At 42.3% G+C, this 22,684-nt stretch overlaps 1 protein-coding gene across 1 annotated transcript in view; it reads left to right on the forward strand.

Moving 5' to 3' along the window:
• The first annotated feature begins 20,879 nt into the window (after positions 1-20,879).
• Positions 20,880-22,684, forward strand: part of GRB14 (growth factor receptor bound protein 14) — a 126,690-nt gene continuing 124,885 nt past the window's right edge. The window contains exon 1 of the mRNA XM_003266179.3: positions 20,880-21,608. Coding sequence (XP_003266227.3) covers positions 21,418-21,608 — 191 coding nt within the window. The 5' untranslated portion in view covers positions 20,880-21,417. The remainder of the gene's footprint in view (positions 21,609-22,684) is intronic.

The following is a 22,684-nucleotide window of genomic DNA, read 5'->3' on the forward strand; positions in this document are numbered from 1 at the left end:
CAGCAACATGGATGCAGCTGGAGGCCATTGTTCTAAGTGAATTAGCTCAGGAAAGGAAAACAAACATGGTATGTTCTCATTTATAAGTGGGAGCTAAACATTAGGTACTCATGGACATAAATATGGCAACAATAGACACTGGTAACTACTACAGTGGGGAGGGAGGGAGGAGAGCAAGGGCCGAAAAACTAACTGTTGTGTGCTATGCTCAGTAGCTGGGTGACAAGATCAATCATACCCCAAACCTCAGCATTATACGATGTACACACTTAACAAACCTGCACATGTATCCCCTGATTCTCTACTTTTTTTTTTTTTTTTTTTTTTTGAGACGTAGTCTCGCTCTGTCGCCCAGGCTGGAGTGCAGTGGCGCGATCTCGGCTCACTGCAAGCTCCGCCTCCCGGGTTCACGCCATTCTCCTGCCTCAACCTCCCAAGTAGCTGGGACTACAGGTGCCCGCCACCACGCCCGGCTAATTTTTTTGTACTTTTAGTAGAGACGGGGTTTCACCGTGTTAGCCAGGATGGTCTCGATCTCCTGACCTCATGATCCGCCTGCCTCGGCCTCCCAAAGTGCTGAGATTACAGGCGTGAGCCACCGTGCCCGGCCATGTACCCCGTGATTCTAAAATAAAGGTTGAGTGTGGCGTGGTGGCTCATGCCTGTAATTCCAGCACATTGAGAGGCTGAGGTGGGCAGATCACTTAAGATCAGGAGTTCAAAACCAGCCTAGCCAACAGAGTGAAACCCCTTCTCTATTAAAAATACAAAAATTAGCCGGGCGTGGTGTCATGTGCCTGTAATCCCAGCTACTCGGGAGGTTGAGGCACGGGAATCACTTGAACCTGGGAGCCAGAGGTTGCAGTGAGCCGAGATCACGCCACTACACTCCAGCCTGGGAGACAGAGCAAGACTCTGACTCAAAAAATAATAATAATAATAATAAAATAAAACAAAGGTTGAAATTGCAAAAAAGGTCCTGTAATTAATAAGAAATTATACAAAGCCTCTGTTTACTAAACATACCTAGATTAGCAGAAAATATTCAGAGAGCTATGAACTCACATGATCTCATGAAGACTGGGCAAGCAAATTTAGATCTTCAGCAATGAAGTTATTTTATTCACTTACCTTTTGTTTTCTTTTTACAAAAGTCTCATATACTGAAACAACAAAAATACGCTGAATGCTTATCAACCAAAAATATCCAAAGATAGAAGAATTTTTTGTGTGTTTAGCATTATGAAAGGATGGAGAAGCAAATGTTACTTATATTAAATTGGAATTTTAAAAGTAAAATGATATTATCTAACTTATTAAAAATTGAAAACCAGAGGGCAATGAAGGATTAGTATTTCAAAGACAAAATATTAGAAAACTAAAAGAGCATCTTAATAGTTGAGATAAAGTTATACAATTAATTGACTTTATTTTCAGTTCAAAGTGTTCTATAACTTCAGTCGCTGATAGTTCAATTCACATTTGAAGCAAGTCTGAAAGTTAACTTAGAATGGTATTCCTAAATGTTTTCTAGTCACGATTTCCTAGAAACCCATTGTCCATCAGTATTGCCTAGACTTTACCAACCTACTTTTATTCAAAAAGGAGGCAGGGGGAAGGCTGGAAAAATAAACCAGGTTTGAAGTAACATTTTACAAAGGTTTAAAACCCTTGTAAAAAAAAGGTTTTAAAAGTCAATGGTCACAAAAAAATTATATTCAGCTCATCAAATTTACCTTGGCTAATCCATATTTAACAACTTAGTTCCTCCTAGCTATTTTCATCATCTTCTATCATTAACTAAGACAGTAGTCCTCAGTCTTGAAAGTAGCAGAAATAACCCCTTGAGGGAAGTAATAGCCACCTACCTCTCCAACCCCGCCTTGTCTGTCTACTTTGAGGCTTCTTCTTCCTCCTTCTGCCCCCTGAATGTTCCTGCCTGAGGTTTGTTCAAGTCTTTACTTTTCATACCCTTGCCTCTGACAATCTCATTTGCTCTGTGATTTCAATTATTGTCTCTCTGCAGAAAAATTCCCAACAGACAACTCTAGAGGAGACTTTTCAAACTACAGGCAGGCATTCCAACTTCCTGCTGTCCATCTACATATGGATATACTACAAGCAATGCCAGTGTAATGTATGCAAAACCAAAAGCATGATTGACCTACATTCTCCATTTAACTCCTCCATTTCTGTTAATGCTCCATTCCCTACCTACCTTGTCTTGAAGCTCAGGGCTTCTTTGAATTGTCCCTCTCCTTTCCCACTGTCCTACCCTTACTATCATCACATGCACTATTTTCAATAGCTTCTTAAATTGTCTCTTTACTTCCAATTAAGGAACGTGTCAACTTGAATCACACTCTAAAGCATGGCTTTAATCATGTTTCATATGTTCTTTGAAAACCTTTGTTTGCTTCTGATTATCTATAGAAGAGTGTTCAAATTGCTCCATCTGGCATTCAAGAATTTAAAGATCTGTCAAACTTTTTGGGGGTCATCCTCCATCCATTTGATTACATATAGCTTATACACTCAAGTTGAACTTGATTACTTAATATCTTCCTAATATAGCATGCAATCTCTTGCTCCTTCATATTTTGCTGATATTGTGTATCCTGTTTGTAGGATGAAGTACTACACAACCTTAAAAACCCAGTTCAAATTATGTCTTTTCCAAGAAGCTTGAACTCCCAGGTTCAAGCTCTAGCTAGCTGTAATCTCTATTCTGATAAGCACCATGATGTAATGGAAAGGGTGTGGGCTTTGAAATTCTATACGGCTGGGTTTCAAAGTCATTCTATTAAATTTTTTATAATAGAAAAGATATTTAACTAATTTAAATCTTGGTTTTTCCATCTATAAAATGGGTATAATACAACTTACCAAAGGAAACCCTGTGTGATGTGATTGATGTCACCAGGAGAGTCAGTAGAGTGACTTCTAAGAAGCCTGAGAAAGGAGAATTTTCTTTCATTCAGATACATCAGATGTCTACTATGGATCAGGCACTTTAAAATAAAGAATAATGAGTGAGCTAAACACAGTCCCTGCCTGCTTCAAGCTAATAGCCTTAGAATATAAATTCACCTGGCCAGGCGCAGTGGCTCATGCCTGTAATCCCAGCACTTTGGGGGGCTGAGGCGGGTGGATCACGAGGTCAGGAAATTGAGACCATCCTGGCTAACACGGTGAAACCCCGTCTCTACTAAAAATACAAAAAAATTAGCCACATGTGGTGGCGAGTACCTGTGGTCCCAGCTACTCGGGAGGCTGAGGCAGGAGAATGGCGTGAACCCGGGAGAAGGAGCTTGCAGTGAGCTGAGATTGCACCACTGCACTCCAGCCTGGGCGACAGAGCAAGACTCTATCTCAAAAAAAAAAAAAGAATATAAATTCACCCGAGCCCAGGGTCTACTCTACTTTACAGACTCAGGAACTTGATCTGATTTTTTTTTTTTTTTTTTTTTTTTTTTTGAGACTGAGTCTCACTTTCTTGCCCAGGTTGGAGTGCAGTGGTGCAATCTCGGCTCACTGCAACCTCTGCCTCCTGGGTTCAAGCGATTCTCCTGCCTCAGCCTCCCAAGTAGCTGGGAATACAGGCATGTAGTACCACGCTTGGCTAATTTTTGTATTTTTAGCAGAGAAAGGGTTTTGCCATGTTGGCCTGGCTGGTCTCAAACTTCTGACCTCAAGAGATCCACCCACTTTGGCCTCCCAAAATGCTGGGATTATAGGCGTGAGCCACCATGCCTGGCCTTGACCTAGAAATGATTGGATTAATGGATGTGACTCTTGCACATGATATCCTTGAGACTAATATTTGAAACCAGAATAACAATGTACTTCCTTCCCTCCCTCCCTCCCTCCTTCCTTCCTTCCTTTCCTTCATTCCTTCCTTCCCTTCCTTCCTTCCTTCCTTCTTTCCTTCCTTCCTTCCTTCCTTTTTTCTTTTCTTTCTTTTCTCTGAGACAGGGTCTTGCTCTGTCACCCAGCCTGGAGTTCAGTGGCACAATCATGGCTCACTGCAGCTTTGACGTCCCAGGCTCAAGCAATCCTCCCACCTCTCAGTCTTCTGAGTAGCTGGGACTATAGGTGCACACCACCATAACCAGCTAATTTTTGTATTTTTTGTAGAGAAGTGGTTCCCATGTTGCCCAGGCTGGTCTCAAACTCCTGGGCTCAAGCAATCTTGCTGTCTCAGCCTCCCAAAGGGCTGGGATTACAAGCGTGAGCCACTGTGCCTGGCCCAACAATCTCTTATTTATCCTGAAAATGCAATGGTCAAACAAACTGGTCCCCCAACATTGGTCTACCCACATAGCCATATAAAATCAGAACTAGAAGGGGAACAGATTCAAATATTGGATAGACTTGGGCTATGATAGCCAGACAGATAATTTCCAAAGCAGGAGGGTAGTCTTTCTTTCCTAATACATGTTTGTAGATATGTGGCATCTAGAATATCCAGCCCAAGAGAGGCCTGGAGTGATCCCCCTCTCCTATTTTCCTTCATTTTCTGAAGAATTTGCAGAAGAGGTTTCCACATGTTCCTATAAAACTTAAAGGTAGGGATGGAAATGTTTGCTACAGATCACTGCACAAGGTGTTACCTCATGATGAGGCTGGGAGTGTTTGCAGAGGAAGAGCTGGAACTTTCAACTAAATTTTGAGCAGGGCCTAGGAATCATCATGTGGCAAGATAAATCACTGGATAAGTGGGAATGAACTCGACTGAGTATCTGCCATTAGGCAACGTAGCAAATCAAAGACTAGATTTCAGTGTCCAGCCAAAAGAAGTATCATTATATCCACACTGATTTTTAAGTTGCGGATTGTTACGTGTTTGTTAACATATGACTTAAGTTTCTTAAACGCTGAGACAAGATTTTCTAATAGAACGCCATACCCCATAGACAATAGACTCAGAATTGATGCATAAGAAATAAATGAATGATCCATTTAATCCTTAAAGAGCATACAAATTATCTAGGCATCCTTTGAACATTGAGTAAGCCCCCTTATGAGAGAGATATTTGGGGGTTGGAAGAGGACATGTGAAATGCAGGCCTTAGATGGCATGAGACTTAAATAGTACCAGGTTGGCATCAGAAGGGAGGTTGAAATTTTATCTCTAACTTCCTCCTATCCCTTTGATATTCAAGTGTCCAATAAGAGAGAAATCTCTAAGACATATTGGCTCAGCATGAGTCAAAGGGAAAGTATAGAGTCAAAATTATCTTACCAAAATAGTGTTTCTCTGGCTTTGTCCACACTTAACTCTGCAGGTTATTTATCCTCACAAAACTGTAGTGTACAGTAAACATAGTAAGTTGTTAACTGTTATTTTTATATGTCCATCTATCCATCACTAAGTTTGTTCCAAAAAGGATTTGAGGTGGCTTGCACAAATACAGCAAGATAACAATAAAAATAATAGATGCAAATAAAATATATAGAAGGAAGTCAAGGTCAATGCTGAGAATAAGAAAAGAAAATAAACTAAAGCCGAGAGTATTATTCACCCACAGAACACAGGATTTAGGGATCCGTGTACTTGCTATAAATGGGGTACAAAACCACAATACTGAGCTTTCTTATATAAGCACTTGATCTTTGCTGGTATATTCTAATTCCTTGGGAAATCCAAGTTCCTTACAACATGAAAGCCAAAAGAGAATCTGTAGGGAAGGGATATATTAGCATTTCTTTAGGTATACCATCTATTTCCTTAGGTATAACACTTAAAAACTGGTACCAGAGATTTTCAATTCCTATAGCATGTTCTTTAAGGGAATTTTCGTTTCTATTTTATCTTGCCAGAATCCCAATCCCTTTACTTCTTTTTATCTTTTTAAAATCGAATTCTGCTGCTCCTTTAAGACATTCATTCAAGGCTAGTCCTTGGATTTACTAGCACTGCTGTTGTAAATAAGAGATAACTAATTTGTTTATATTTCTAAATAAAAGTCAATGAGATGGGAACTATATCCAGCTACTGAGAGTAATAAAAGTTGAGATATGAAATAGCTGTACTTTACACTTCCATATTAAAGCTGGTAGCAGGATCACTGTGAGCCATCTGGAGCTCAGAGGTCTAAGAGTATGCACAGTTTTGATCTAATAAGGGCAGGCATGCATAGGTGTGCCGAGAGGCACTCACTAAAAGTTGTGCTTCAAGGGCTGAAGAATAAAGCACACTCCCTGGAATACTGCTGTGGTTTTCTTTACCACTTTAAAATAAATGATATTGTACTGACTATAGCTCATAAAAGTGACAGACTGACAGATTGGGCCCCAAATTTCTTCTTCCCACAAAGCAATCACAAACAGGAATATTACAAATGCTGAAAAATGTTTGGTACTACCGAGAATTAGGGGACTTAATTGGTGCATTATGGAAATTCATAAGCGTGCTAAAAGTTTTACATGAAGCAGTTTGAGCATCTGAAGGTTGTGTTAGAAGATAAATGAATAGGCTGGGTGCAGTGGCTCATGCCTGTAATCCTAGCACTTTGGGAGGCTGAGGCAGGTGCATCGCAAGGTCAGGAGATCGAGACCATCCTGGCCCACATGGTGAAACCCTGTCTGTACTAAAAATACAAAAATTAGCTGGGCGTGGTGGCGTGTGCCTGTAGTCCCAGCCACTCAGGAGACTGAGGGAGGAAAATCGCTTGAACCAGGGAGTCGGAGGTTGCAGTGAGCTGAGATTGCACCATTGCACTCCAGCCTGGCAACAGAGCGAGACACCATCTCAAAAAAAAAAAAAAAAAGATAAATAAATAAATTCATAGTCTCGGCATGGTGGCTCACGCCTGTAATCCCAGCACTTTGGGAAGCTGAGGCAGGCAGATCACCTGAGGTCAGAGTTTGAGGCCAGCCTGAGCAACATGGAGAAACCTCGTCTCTACTAAAAATATAAAATTAGCCAGGCATGGTTGGCGCATGCCTGTAATCCCAGCTATTCAGGAGACTGAGGCAGGAGAATCGCTTGAACCTGGGAGGCAGAGGTTGTGGTGAGCCGAGATTGCACCACTGCACTCCAGCCTGGGCAACAAGAGTGAGACTCCATCTAAAAAAAAAAAAAACCAATAAATAAATTCATAAGAAGTATAGGTATCTTTGTCTGTCAACTCAATTAGTGTTCCTAGAAGTTTCATTTTTAATTAGGCCCAAATATTATTTTAAATGGTCTTTCATGGGAGAGGACCACTTAACAGAAGATACTAGGATCCTCAATTGATTGTGGTCCTATAAAATAGGGCCTGCACCAGTTGGCCGCAGTAGTACCCTTCTATCTTAGAGGAACTTAACCTTTTACCATTATTCTCCTATGCTTTATTTTACTCGGGTGTGAACTTTTTCTTCTAAAAGCCACTGAAAGAAATGTATGGTCACTATAAAAGTTTGAAGATGCTTAAGCCTGGCCCAATTAAATTAAAAATTGCTTTGGTAGAATGACTAGCAATAAGCTAGGGGGCTAAAGAAGTCCTGTTCTAAAGGAATAAAGTATAGACTATGTTATGATTTGATGAAAAGCCTCCCTCTTCCCAGGAGCATTTGTTAATCTTAGGCTGACATGTGATATCTCAATACAAAAAATTAAGCCAGAACAATGAAAGAATATACTCAAAATGTTGAAAGAAATTAGTGCCAACCAATAATTCTATAGCCAACAAAAACATCCTTTAAATATGAAGAGGAACAGAAAAATAGTTTGACAAAACCCAATGCCTCTTCATAATAAAAACACTCTAGAAACTAGGAAGAGAAGCAACATTTTCAACTTGATAATGCAACATTTTCAACTTGACATTCATAACAAACCAACAGCAAACATAGTATGTAGTGCTGAAAGATTGACTATTTTCCCTTACGATCAGAAAAAGACAAGAATTTATGTTCTTGGCACTTCCATTCAACATTGTGTTGGAGGTTCTGGGAAAAGAAAGAAAGGAAGGAGGGAAGGAAGAAAGGAGGAAGGAAGGAAGAAAGAAAGAACTAAAATTGTCTCTGTTTGCAGATGACATAGTCTTACCTATAGAAAATCCTAGGAAATCCACTAAAAGATACAACAATAAAAACAAAAACTATTAGAACTAATAAACTAATTCAGCGAAGATGCAAGGACACATAGTCAATATGCAAATCAATTTTGTTTTCATATTAAGAATAAACAATCTGGAAATATAAGAAAACAATCAATTTATAATAACATTAAAAAGAACAAAATACTTAGGAATAAATTTTTTAAAAAGTACAACATTTATAATCTTAAAATTATAAAACATTTTAAAACAAAACTACAGAACACACAAATAAATGGAAAGATAATCCACGTTCATTGGAAAACTTAATATTGTTAAGATCGCAATGCTCCCGAACTTGAACCCCAGATTCAATGCAATCCCTACCAAAATCCAAGCTGGCTCCTCTGCATTAGCCGATCTGAAAATTCATGCAGGAATTCAAGGGACTCAGAATAGCTTAAATAATCTTAAAAAAGAAAAACAAAGTTGGGGGACTCACAATTTGTGATCTAATTTTTTTTTTTTTTTTTTGAAATAGGGTCTGGCTCTGTCACCCAGGCTGGAGTACAGTGGCACGATGATCTTGGCATACTGCAATCTTTGCCTCCCAGGTTCAAATGATCCTCCTGCCTCAGCCTCATGAGTAGCTGGGACTATAAGCACACACCACCAAACCTGGATAACTTTTGTATTGTTTTTGTAGAAACGAGGTTTCACCATGTTGCCTAGGCTGGTCTCGAACTCCTGGGCTCAAGCCATCCACCTGCCTTGGCCTCACAAAGTGCTGCGGTTACAGTTGTGAGCCACCATCCCTGGTCCCCTGATTTCAAAATTTAAAGTTTACTACAAAGCTACAATAATAAAAATAGTATGGTTCAGCAGAAGAATAGACAAATCGATGGACTAGATTTGAGAGCTCAGAAATAAACTCTCATATTTATGGTCAATTGATTTTTGACAAGGGTGCCAAGACAATTCAATGGGAAACTAATAGTGTTTTTACTGATTGATGCTGGACAACTGGATATATACATGCAAAAGAAAGAAGTTGGATTCCTTCCTCATACCATACACAAATATTAACTCAAAATTATCACAATGTACATGTAAGGACTAAAACTATAAAACTCTTAGAAACAAATATAGGAGTAAATCTTTGTGACCTTCGCATAGGAAAAGCTTTCATAGGATCACAAAATCAAAAGTGTCAAAAGGAAAATATAAATTGTACTTCATCATAATTAAAAGCATTTTTGGTTCAAAGACATCATCAAAAAAGTGAAAAGTCAACTCCCCATATGAGAGAAAAACTTGCAAATCATAAATCTGATAAGTGATTTGTACCTAGAATATGTACAGAACAACTAAGGTCAATAATAAAAAGACAAATGACTCAATTAAAAAGCAGGCAAGATCTGAATAGACATTTCTCCAAAGACAATATGCAAATGGCCAATAGGCACATGAAAATATACTCAACATCATTAGCCATCTGGAAAATGCATATCAAAACCATAAGACACCAGTTGGCACCCACTGGAAGGACTATAATAAAAAAGACAGACCATAACAAGTGTTAGTTAGGATGTGGAGAAACTGGATCCTTCATAGATTGCTGATGGGAAAGTAGCATGGTGCAAATACTTTGGAAAACATTCTGGTAGTCCTCAAATTATTAAATGTAGAGATATCACATCACCCAGCAATTCTAAAGAGAAATCAAAACATATGTCCAAACAAATACTTGTACACAAATCTTCATTGTGTCAGTATTCACAATGGCCAAAAAGTGGAAACAATCCAAATGTCCATCAATTGAATGAATAAAAAATGTAAATACATATAACTTTATTCTTCACTAAAAATATAATAAAGTACATATACATGATACAATATGTATGCACCTTAAAAACATATGCAAAGTGAAAAAATCCATTCATAAAAAATACACATATTGTACGATTCCTTTTGTATGAAATATCTAGAATAAGCAAATCTATAGAGACAGGAAGTAAATTAGTGGTTACCTGGGACTCGGTAGGTTGGAGTAAAATGGAGAGTGATTGCTAATAGAAAGTGATTGAGTGATAAAATTTTAATATAACATCTCTCAGGAGCTAATAGAATAAACAAAAAATCAGTAAGAAGGAGGAATTTAAGCAGCATGGTTAACACATTTGTCCTAGTTGACCTACACATACATAAGTGAAGAAATTTGAGAAAACCTCTTCTTCTATATCATACATAGAATATTATTAAAAATTGACCATAGTCTGGGCCATAAAGTAAGTTTCAAGAAATTTCAAAGGACTGAAATTACATAAAATATAGTCTGTGATAACAAGGTAGTTAAATTAAATATTTTAAAGAATCAAAATCGACAGCTAGGAGAATATTGCAATGGAAAGTATAAAATACTTTGAACTGAATAATAATACAAATCAATATGCTAAAACTTCAAGGATATAGTTAAAAATCATACCTGGAGGGAAATGAATGTCTTTAAATGTGAATATTAGAAAATAAGGAAAGCTAAACATCAATAAGCTTTCCATGTAAAATATTTAGAATATCAACAAAAAATAATCAAAAATAAAACCAGAAAAAGAAGGAGGGAAATAAGAAAGAAAAAGATAGAGGTCAGGAGCAGTGGCTCACGCTTGTAATCCCAGCACTTTGGGAGGCTGAGGTGGGTGGACTGCCTGAGGTCAGGAGTTCGAGATCAGCCTGGCCAACATGGTGAAACCCCGTCTCTATTAAAAGTACAAAAAATTAACTGGGCGTGGTGGTGGATGCCTGTAATCCCAGCTACTGAGGAGGCTGAAGCAGGAGAATTGCTTGAACCAGAGAGGCAGAGGTTGCAGTGAGCTGAAATTGTGCCACTGCACTCCAGGCTGGGTGACAGAGTGAGACTCCATCTCAAAAAAAAAGTATAGAAATTAACAAAATAAAACACAAATGAAAAATAAGGTTATTCTTTTTTTTTTTTTTTTTTTTTTTTTTTTAATTATACTTTAGGGTTTTAGGGTACATGTGCACAATGTGCAGGTTTGTTACATATGTATCCATGTGCCATGTTGATTTCCTGCACCCATTAACTCGTCATTTAGCATTAGGTGTATCTCCTAATGCTGTCCCTCCCCCCTCCCCCAACCCCACAACAGTCCCCGGAGTGTGATGTTCCCCTTCCTGTGTCCATGAGTTCTCATTGTTCAATTCCCACCTATGAGAGAGAACATGCGGTGTTTGGTTTTTTGTCCTTGCGATAGTTTACTGAGAATGATGTTTTCCAGTTTCATCCATGTCCCTACAAAGGACACGAACTCATCATTTTTTATGGCTGCATAGTATTCCATGGTGTATATGTGCCACATTTTCTTAATCCAGTCTATCGTTGTTGGACATTTGGGTTGGTTCCAACTCTTTGCTATTGTGAATAGTGCCGCAATAAACATACGTGTGCATGTGTCTTTATAGCAGCATGATTTATAGTCCTTTGGGTATATACCCAGTAATGGGATGGCTGGGTCAAATGGTATTTCTAGTTCGAGATCCCTGAGGAATCGCCACACTGACTTCCACAATGGTTGAACTAGTTTACAGTCCCACCAACAGTGTAAAAGTGTTCCTATTTCTCCACATCCTCTCCAGCACCTGTTGTTTCCTGATTCTTTAATGATGGCCATTCTAACTGGCGTGAGATGGTATCTCACTGTGGTTTTGATTTGCATTTCTCTGATGGCCAGTGATGATGAGCATTTCTTCATGTGTTTTCTGGCTGCATAAATGTCTTCTTTTGAGAAGTGTTTGTTCATGTCCTCTGCCCACTTTTTGATGGGATTGTTTGTTTTTTTCTTGTAAATTTGTTTGAGTTCATTGTAGATTCTGGATATTAGCCCTTTGTCAGATGAGTAGGTTGCAAAAATTTTCTCCCATTCTGTAGGTTGCCTGTTCATTTTTCTTGAAAAGCTTAAAAACTTGATAAACTCTGGGGAATATAATCAAGAAAAAAGGAGAGAAAGCACTAATATCCAATGTCAGGAATGGGCATAGGGAAGCATAGTAAATCCTTCAGATATTAAAAAGTTTAAAATTTAGATGAAAGAGATACATTCCTAGAAAATACTACTTGTCAAAATTGACAGTAGAAAAAATCAAATTTGCAAGAAAAAAACAAACAACCCCATCGAAAAAATGGGCAAAGGATATGAACAGACACTTTTCAAAAGAAGACATTTATGCAGCCAAAAGACACATGAAAAAATGCTCATCATCACTGGCCATCAGAGAAATGCAAATAAAAACCACAATGAGATACCATCTCACACCAGTTAGAATGGCAATCATTAAAAAGTCAGGAAACAACAGGTGCTGGAGAGGATGTGGAGAAATAGAAACACTTTTACACTGTTGGTGGGACTGTAAACTAGTTCAACCATTGTGGAAGTCAATGTGGCGATTCCTCAGGGATCTAGAACTAGAAATACCATTTGACACAGCAATCCCATTACTGGGTATATACCCAAAGGATTATAAATCATGCTGCTATAAATACACGTGCACATGTGTGTTTATTGTGGCACTATTCACAATAGCAAAGACTTGGAACCAAGCCAAATGTCCAACAATGATAGACTGGATTAAGAAAATGTGGCACATATACACCATGGAATACCATGCAGCCATAAAAAATGATGAGTTCATTTCCTTTGTAGGGACATGGATGAACCTGGAAACCATCATTCTCAGCAAACTGTCACAAGGACAAAAAAACAAACACTGCATGTTTTCACTCATAGGAGGGAATTGAACAATGAGAACACATGGACGCAGGAAGGGGAACATCACACACCAGGGCCTGTTGTAGGGTGAGGGGAGGGGGAAGGGATAGCATTAGGAGATACACCCAATGTTAAATGATGAGTTAATGGGTGCAGCACACCAACATGGCACATGTATACATATGTAACTAACCTGCACATTGTGCACATGTACCCTAATACTTAAAAGTATAATAATAAAAAAAAGAGATACAAACAGAAAAGAGGGAGAAATACTTAGGAAGTAGAATTGCTCAGGCTTAGGACTGATTGTTAGGCTGGTGCAAAAGTACTTGCGGTAATTGAAAAAAACCACAGTTGCTTTTGCACCAACCTAGTATCTGTAGGTGAGAGGTGATTGGCCAGCCTTTTGATGCTGCATTTGCATCAGCACCACCCTTACCTGGGCCAATTGGTTGTGCTCAGGGTGAGAGTCATGGGTTCAAAACATAGGGAGAGGTGACAGCATGCTGGCAGTCCTCACAGCCCTCACTCGCTCTCGGCGCCTCCTCTGCCTGGGCTCCCACTTTGGCTGCACTTGAGGAGCCCTTCAGCCCACCGCTGCACTGTGATAGCCCCTTTCTGGGCTGGCCAAGGCCAGAGCCGGCTCCCTCAGCTTGCAGGGAGGTGTGGAGGGAGAGGCGCGAGCGGAACCCGGGGCTGCGCACGGCACTTGCGGGCCAGCCGGACTTCTGGGTGGGCGTGGGCTTGGCGGCCCCGCACTCGGAGCAGCAGGCCGGCCCTGCCGGCCCCAGGCAATGAGGGGCTTAGCACCCGGGCCAGCGGCTGCGGGGGGTGTACTGGGTCCCCCAGCAGTGCCAGCCCGCCGGCGCTGCGCTGGATTTCTCACTTGGCCTTAGCTGCCTTCCCACGGGGCAGGGCTCGGGACCTGCAGTCCGCCATGCCTGAGCCTCCCACCCACTCCGTGGGCTCCTGTGCAGCCCAAGCCTCCTTGACGAGCGCCACCCCCTGCTCCACGGCGCCCAGTCCCATCGACCACCCAAGGGCTGAGGAATGCGAGCCCACGGCATGGGACTGGCAGGCAGCTCCACCTGCAGCCCCGGTGTGGGATCCACTGGGTGAAGCCAGCTGGGCTCCTGAGTCTGGTGGAGAAGTGGAGAACCTTTATGTCTAGCTCAGGGATTGTAAATACACCAATCAGCACCCTGTGTCTTGCTCAGGGTCTGTGAATGCACCTGTGGACACTCTATCTGGCTACTCTGGTGGGGCCTTGGAGAACCTTTGTATGGACACTGTATCTAGTTAATCTAGTGGGGACGTGGAGAACCTTTGTGTCTAGCTCAGGGATTGTAAAGGCACCAGTCAGCGCCCTGTCAAAACAGACCACTGGGCTCTACCAATCAGCAGGATGTGGGTGGGGCCAGATAAGAGAATAAAAGCAGGCTGCTGGAGCCTAAGGGTGGCAACCAGCTAGGGTCCCCTTTCACACTGTGGAAGCTTTGTTCTTTCGCTCTTTGCAATAAATCTTGCTACTGCTCACTCTTTGGGTCCACACTGCTTTTATGAGCTGTAACACTCACCGCGAAGGTCTGCAGCTTCACTCCTGAAGCCAGCGAGCCCGCGAGCCCACCTGGAGGAACGAACAACTCCAGCTGCGCCGCCTTAAGAGCTGTAACACTCACCGCCAAGGTCTGCAGCTTCACTCCTGAAGCCAGCCAGACCACGAGCCCACCTGGAGGAACGAACAACTCCAGCTGCGCCGCCTTAAGAGCTGTAACACTCACCGCCAAGGTCTGCAGCTTCACTCCTGAGCCAGCGAGACCACGAACCCACCAGAAGGAAGAAACTCCAAACACATCCGAACATCAGAAGGAACAAACTCCGAACACATCCGAACATCAGAAGGAACAAACTCCGGACACGCCGCCTTTAAGAACTGTAACACTCACCGCGAGGGTCCGCGGCTTCATTCTTGAAGTCAGTGAGACCAAGAACCCACCAATTCCGGATACAATAGCAGCAAAGGAGCTCCTCAGTAGGACACATTGGCTGTGCCAGTCTGAATAGCCCCTGACTCTGGTTCCGTAGGGTGAGCAGGAAGCAGAAAACTACAGGAATAAATGTCTGCAGACACTTCTCTGCATCAAGAACAAGGGAGGACTTTCATGAGGGCCAGTAAGAGTCTTCTAGAGGATGGAAGGGGTAGCAGGATAGATGCATGGTCCCCAGCAGATTCTTGCCTTTCCTCCAGATGGTGTGGATAAGTGGGAAAGCCCTATTGTTCCCCAAAGTGATCTTGTCTGCCATAAGTGTTCCTTTATGGAGAGCCACTTGGTAAGAGGAGGCAATTAGCTTTCCTGTCACCCAAGTCCTAATCTCTAGCAGCTGCCTGGAAGGAAATGAGAGTCACACTGCAGTCTCAGACAAGGGCATCCTGCATCCTAACACTCAGGTAAGCAACCCCGCTCCCGGTGGTTATTCCCCCTGGACTTATGAAAGCTGTTTTTCAGATCTACAAGAGTACCTCTATTTTACCTTTATTCATTCTTCTGTGAAAGGAAGGTTTCACTCTGAATAAAGCTATGCTATCCATCAAAAAAAAAAAAAAAAAGAAAAAATAAGAATTTGGAATAGTCCTATAACTATTAAAGATATTGAATCATTTATTAAAAACTTTTCCACAAAGAAAACGACAGGGTCTGATGGCTTGACAAGTAAATTTTATTAACTATTAAGGAAGAAATAACACAGTTTATATAAGAAATAATCTGTATAAACTCTTTAAAGAAAGAAAAAGAGGGAAAACTCTGCATTTCTAACAAGGCCATCATTAGCCTATACAAACATCTCAGAAGAATATTACAAGAAAGAAAAATTCAGGCCAATCTCACTCATGAACGTAGGTGCAAAAACGTGTAAACAAAATATTAGCAATCTTATTAAATATATGTATAGATATGAGTAGGGTTTATCCTATGAATATACACTTAGTTTACCATTAAAAAAGTCAACACAGTTAGGCCGGGCTCGGTGGTTCACGTCTGTAATCCCAGCACTTTGGGAGGCTGAGGTGGGCGGATCACGAGGTCAGGAGATCGGGACCATCCTGGCTAACATGGTGAAAACCCACCTCTACTAAAAATAGAAAAAATTAGCTGGGCGTGGTGGCGGGCGCCTGTAGTCCCAGCTACTTGGGAGGCTGAGGCAGGAGAATGGCGTGAACCTGGGAGGCGGAGCTTGTATGAGCAGAGATTGCACCACTGCACTGCAGCCTGGGTGACAGAGCAAGACTCCATCTAAAAAAAAAAAAAAAGTCAACATAACTACTTTTTAATACATAAAATGATGGAGAAAAACCATATGATCAACTCTAGAGGCAGAAAAGTTGATTTAATAATATTCATTCATAATAAAAATTCTTAGCAAACAAGGAAAATGAGGGAACCTTTCTCTCATCTGATAAATGATATCTGTGATAAAGATATGATATCATATTTAATACCCATCCTTTTGAGATCAGAACTCAGACTAAGATCTGTGCTATTAACTATCTTGAAGAATCCGTCTTGAAGAACAGAATGAAAAGCCCTGCTCCATTGAGTATTAAGACTTGTTATAAACCATAATGATTATGGCAATGTGATATTGACATAAATATTGGTAAATAAACTAGTGGAATAGAACAGAGAGCCCAGAGCAGACCTATGGGTAGATCAGCAATTGAATTATGACAAAGGAGCCACTGCAAAGTTGTGAGGATAGGATAATCTTTTCTATGAGTGAGGCTGTGATATTACTTATTCATATTAATAAAAACAACCTATATACCTTCACAGATAAGATAAAAACAGAACTTAAAAATAACTCATAAATGAGTAAGAAAAAGACAAAAAACTCATCATAAGAATGGGCAAGAGATTTGAATTGGTCCATCAAAAGAGAATGTCCAGGCCAGGCTCTGGGGCTCACCCCTGTAATTCCAACACTTTGGGAACTCAAGGAGGGAGGATTGCTTGAGCCCGGGAGGTTGAGATTGCAGTAAGCTGAGCCATGATTGTGTCACTGCACTCCAGCCTGGGCAACAGAACGAGACTCCAACTCACAAAAAGAAAAACAAAAAGAGGATGTCCAAGTGGTAACTAATCATAGAAAAAATTGCTCAAACTCATTAGTCATAAAGAAAAGTTTAATTCCACAATGAGATAGTGCTATGCACTCACCAGAATGTCTACTGTGACAATTCTAATATACTAATTGTCAAGGATGTGAAGAACTGGGAAAGCTTATGCATTCCTGGTAGTGATAAAAATCAATACAAACAATTTGGGAAACTGCAATATCTACTAAAACCAAACATACATATATATATACCATGACCTCACAATGCCACTCCTACATGTATACCTCCCAGAAGTGCATGCCTATGCATACCAAGGGAAATGTGCAAAATGTGCATTGTGGCAATATTAATAATAGTCAAAGCTGGAAACAGCCTAGATATCTTTCTGCAGTAAGATGGATCAGTAAACTGTGGTATTACATACAATAGAAAAACAAAAAGACTACAGCTACTTGCAACTGCATGGAAGAATATTACAAATGTAATATTAAGGGAACCAAGTCAAACATAAAAAGGCGAAACAGTATGATTCCATTTATGTAAAGATCAAATCTAGAAAATGTATTTCGTTTAGGGATGGATAGTTAGGTGTAAACTATAAACAGAAAGAAGGATTTGATTATTCTGAACATTTGTATTGGGCTGGGAGTGGTGTCTGAAGCCTGTAATCTCAGTACTTCAGAAGGCTGGAGAGGGAGGATTGCTTGAGCCCAGGAGTTTGAGACCAACTTGGGCAACATGATGAGACCTCATCTCTACTAAAAGTAAAGAGCTGAATGTGGTGGCATGTGCCTGTGGTCTCAGCTATTTGGAAGGCTGAGGTGGCTGGATTGCTTGAGCCTGGGATGTCAAGGCTGCAGTGAGCTATGTTCCTGCCACTGCACTCCAGCCTGGGCAATAGAGACACTGCAAAATAAAAGGAAAGAAAGAAAGGAAGAAAGGAAGAGAGGAAGAAAGGAAGAGAAATGGGGGAGGGAGAGAGAGAGAGATAGAAAAGCAAGCAAGCAAGAAACTAACAAACAAACTAACTAACTAACTTTGAATTGAAGGGAGGGGCAAAAGAGGAGTTTCTGGAAGGCTGACAAGAATCCATTTCATGACCTGGCATCAGTATTTTCCTTGTGATAAGCCATTATACATTGTGTTTATGAACTTCTTTTCTGTATGTGTGTTATCTTTCACAATACAAAGTGTTAAGAAATTTAATTGATGAGCAGAGAGAGAGAGGAATGCAATGAGGACACATTTTCCAGGAGGGGTAGAAAGACTGGGAATCCTGAGGAAAGACAGGAAAGGGAGGGACAAAGAGTAGAAAAGGCCCACAGAGCAAAGGGGCCAGGGGACAAGCTGCTTCTCTGCAACAGGCCCAAGTCCAAAAGGAGGACAGCCACCCAGGGGACTGATATTGCTCTTTGATACCCACATATCTGCTTTATTGTTTCAGAAATCTGTCCATTATGAGGATGAAAATTTCTCTTTTAAAACTTCTCTTTTATAGAAAAATACCTCTATTTTCTTAGGCTGTAGCAGGTCTGACAGGATTCTGTACATTTTATACTGCATAGTTCTTTATTTAGAATCATTTCTTGTAAACCATTTGGATGAAAAAACCTAGTTCCTTTATTGACTTGCTTCAAAAATGTGAATGAGCTAATTCTAAAAACTCTTGTTACAGATTCTCAAGGTATTACTGGGAGTAAATTTAACATTTAGTGCCAATCTACAAGACAAAATTATTTAGTTTCTCATTCTCAGAGACCTGTTCCTTTTCTTTTTGCCCCTGGTAATCTCAGGGATTACAATTTCTACCCATTGGGGTCAGAGGACCAGCATAAAGCCTGCAAATTGACCCTCCCTGGATTTCCACTAAATAGGAGAATGCTTGGAAAGGGGAGACAAAATAGAGATATCTTTCCAACCAAGGAATACTCTTTCTTGAGGTTAAGAAATTATGGCAATTATGCTAAGATGTGGAGCAAGATGCACCATTGGGAATAGCATTTCCAGTGATTCCAAAGACATATGCAGATTCCACCTATCCCTTTCCCCAAGAAAAAAAGAAAAATCAAAAATGTGCTCTCTTTCTTTCTCTCTCTCTCTCTGTCTCCGCCCCCCCCCGTGTGTGTGTGTGTGTGTGTGTGTGTGTGTGTGTGTGTGTGAGAGAGAGAGAGAGAGAGAGAGAGAGAGAGGAAGGGGGGAGAAAGAGAGAGAGAGTGTGTTGTTGGGAGTGGAGACAGTAAACTTCAGCCACTAATTCATGTGCTCAACTATATTATTCTTAGAAGAAGTGGCTGCCTGCAAGAGTTCTGGATAAAATTGGGATAATGACGTTAATGATTAAAGTTTACTTATTTCTTTGTTTCTTTAGTTCAAGTTGTCTGCAACTACATACCTCATTTGGTTTTTGCTGGAATAACCTCAGTATATCTGTATGCTTTTAAATTAAATTCACTTGAACTCAGGCATAGAATCTGTAATTCAGAGAACTGGATGTGAGTGAGGGCTTTGTCTGGCACATGTGTCAATAAATGTTAGTTATCATCATGGTTATTATTATTATTTTTTCCTGAGAAGGAGAATCACCATTTTGTCCTAGCTTAGCCAAAGTATTGTATAAACTGCAGTGTCCCCAACCTTTTTGGTACCAGGGACCGGTTTCATGGAAGAAAATTTTTCCACGAATGGGGTGGGGGTGATGGTTTCGAGATGAAACTGTTCCACCTCAGATCATCAGGCATTTGTTAGATTCTCGTAAGGAGCAACCTAGATCCCTGGCAGGCATAGTTCACCAATAGGGTTCGCTCTCTTATGAGAATCTAATGCCCAGCTGATCTGACAGGAGACAGAGCTCTCGCGGTAATGCTGGTTCACCAGCCGCTCACCTCCTGCTGTGCGGCCTGGTTTCTCACAGTTCATGGACTGGTAAGGTGTGGTCCAGGGCCCAGGTGTTGGGGACCCCTGGTATAAAAGATCCTAGCGATCACACCCGCTGTGACCCAGGTCACTTCTGGGCCTTAATTTTGACATTAGGAAAATAAAGAACTTGGATTCCCTGAACTGTGATTCAAGGATTTTCTGTCTTCACGGAGTGCCCCAGGTTTCCTCACAGGCTGGGAATTAGTGACCCCTGGGTTCTCCAGTGGTCGGTGGCTCGGTGGGCGAGGAAGCACTGAGATGGGGGAGGGGAGCTGCTGCTTTCTTCTGGAGGCAGTGTTTACCTTTCCCTGGGCAGAGGTTGTTGAAATTAAGAAAACCTGGTAAAGCAGATGCCAGGGACAGATATTACCTAATTTGGTCAAAGAACAAAGACCCCGTGAAACATTTGGAAATCCTCAACAGTGCATAGGGACAGGCACACTTACTGGAAGAGCAGAAACAGGATCACCCAGCATTTCAGAGTAGGGTTGCTGCATCTCAGAGGGTGAGCATAATAATGTCGTTACTATTTCAAACAGTCTGGGTTTTTGAGAAGGAAGCTTCTGGGTTGGAATATTGACTCCACCAGCTACTAGTGCTCTGTTACTAGTGCAAGGTACTCGATGGTTTTGAGCCCCAGTTTTCTTTTGTGTAAAATGAGATAAACATCTAATTTATGGAGCTGTTGAGAGGATGGAATAGTTAGCGTAAGGCAACCTGGAATTCATTAATATAAGCTTCTCTCATTACCATAAAACTAATAGTCTAATTCCAGACACCTTCAGGTTTACTCATGCTTTACTGAGAATTCTCAAAATCTCAGTAGTTTTCTATAACGATTGGATTCTTTGCTCCCCAACAACCCCCCAGTCTTTGGCTGCGGAGTGGATGGAAGAAGAGGCACGTGGGGAAGGACTGGGGCAAACCCCCTGGTGTCCTGGCCTCCTGGCCTCTTGGCCCGGTGGGGACTGTCATGGCGGCCCAGCAACAGCTTAGGTGATCTCAGATGGCAGAGCAGAAGAATGCAAGTGTATGAGCGTCAGGGTTGCGCGGACCCCTATCCCGCCTGCGGTCCTCCCGGCAAGCCCAGCGGGAGCGCCCGCTCGGCTGGGTCCCCGCCTTCAGCGGCGCCGGGGCCGCCCAGACCCTGGGCTCAGCCTCGCGCCCCGGTGCCCACCTGGGGAGGCGGCGGTCCCGGCCTCGCGTCCCGGATCGGACGGCGCGGGAGCAATGCCAGCGGCCCCGAGCGCCCCGGGCCACGCGCGGGGCAGGCCAGCCGCTCTCGCGCCCTCCCCGCCCCCTCCGCGCCTCGCCTCGCCGCCCGCGGCCCCCACCCACCGGCCGCTCCTCCCCTCTCCCCACCCTCCTCCTCCGCCCCCTCCCCTCCCCCGCCGCCTCGCAGATTGCTCGGCCGAGCGTCTCAGCCGCCGGGACCCAAGCGCAGGCGGCGAGGCCACCACACCTGCAGAGCGCTCGGGCTGCCTAGCCCGCACCTCGCCTCCCGCCGCGCGATCCCCTTCTCCGCACGCGCGGAGTCTCCCATGACGCCCGAGCCCCCCGGTCGGCGACAATGACCACTTCCCTGCAAGATGGGCAGAGCGCCGCGGGCAGGGCTGCTGCCCGGGATTCGCCGCTGGCCGCCCAGGTGTGTGGCGCTGCCCAAGGGAGGGGCGACGCCCGCGACCTGGCGCCGGTCCCCTGGCTGCACGCGCGAGCGCTCCTGCCCCCTCCGGACGGGACCCGCGGCTGTGCTGCAGACAGGTAGGCAACCCTGGAGGGCGCGGGGGAGTGTCCTGGCTGGGCAGCCGGCGAGGGGGTGAGGAGGCGGTCCTAGGGGGTGAGCCATGTGCCCAGAGCTGGGCCAAGTTTGTAAAAGTCTCTGAAGACAATCCCCTTTGAGCTGGCTCCTACCGGATCAGCAGGACATTGCGATCTCACAGCGCCTTATAAATAGCATCACTGTTTCATTGAGAGCTCTCATCTCTCTCGCCTCTGCCCATCGGTGGTGAAACTAGGAGGTCAGGCTGCAGGTCGATCACCTTCTGTTCCTTCGTGGCCATGCATTTTCACAAAGTAAACTCTATTTTATTTTATGTATTTTAAAAAATCGTAGCATAAATGTATTCACCTCCCACATAGAGTCTTACAGCGACCCTGTAGAAGCAAAGCATGGATTGACATTTGAGCAGTCTTGCTGTTCGGCAGGAAAGAATAGAGGCTTTAAAGGGTTTCCCAATCTCCACAGCATTCAGCACTAAGTGCCTTTAGAGTTGCACATACTTTCGGAAAGAAAAAAGGTTACAACAATACAAAAGTCTATAGTCCTTTATATTCATACATTTAAATGTTACTTTTTTTTCCTGATTTTCAAAGCGCTCCAACTTCAGTGAAGTTAAAATTACTCTCCAGTGGACTATAGTACATTTATACTAGCAAGTTCTATTAACTTACCTCCTCAAAACACTGCCTTGCTGTTTAATATCTATAAGCACTTGAAAAATCAACAGACTGTGTGTGGGCAACATTGTGAATGAAATTTGAAGTGAGATGAACCACAGCTGTAATTAATAAATCATAACTTCCAAAAGTGATTAGCAAAATATCATAAGGATGAATGCACTAAATGCAACTTAGAGACTGTCGATATCATGGATGCATAACAATGTATGACTTCTCAGGTGATGTTTGGATTAGTAATTGTATAGTCTATATTTCTGTTTCAGGAAAATTATCAAAAGTGATGGAGTTTCTATGCCTGGTGATTTAAAGGCAAAAGAGAGAGAGAAGGCAGAGGTAGGGGGAGGGGTGGGAGGAGAGAGAGAGAGAGAGAGAGAGAG

This window comes from Nomascus leucogenys, chromosome 17 (assembly GCF_006542625.1).
Source record: "Nomascus leucogenys isolate Asia chromosome 17, Asia_NLE_v1, whole genome shotgun sequence".
In the NCBI taxonomy this organism is placed as follows: Eukaryota; Metazoa; Chordata; class Mammalia; order Primates; family Hylobatidae; genus Nomascus; species Nomascus leucogenys.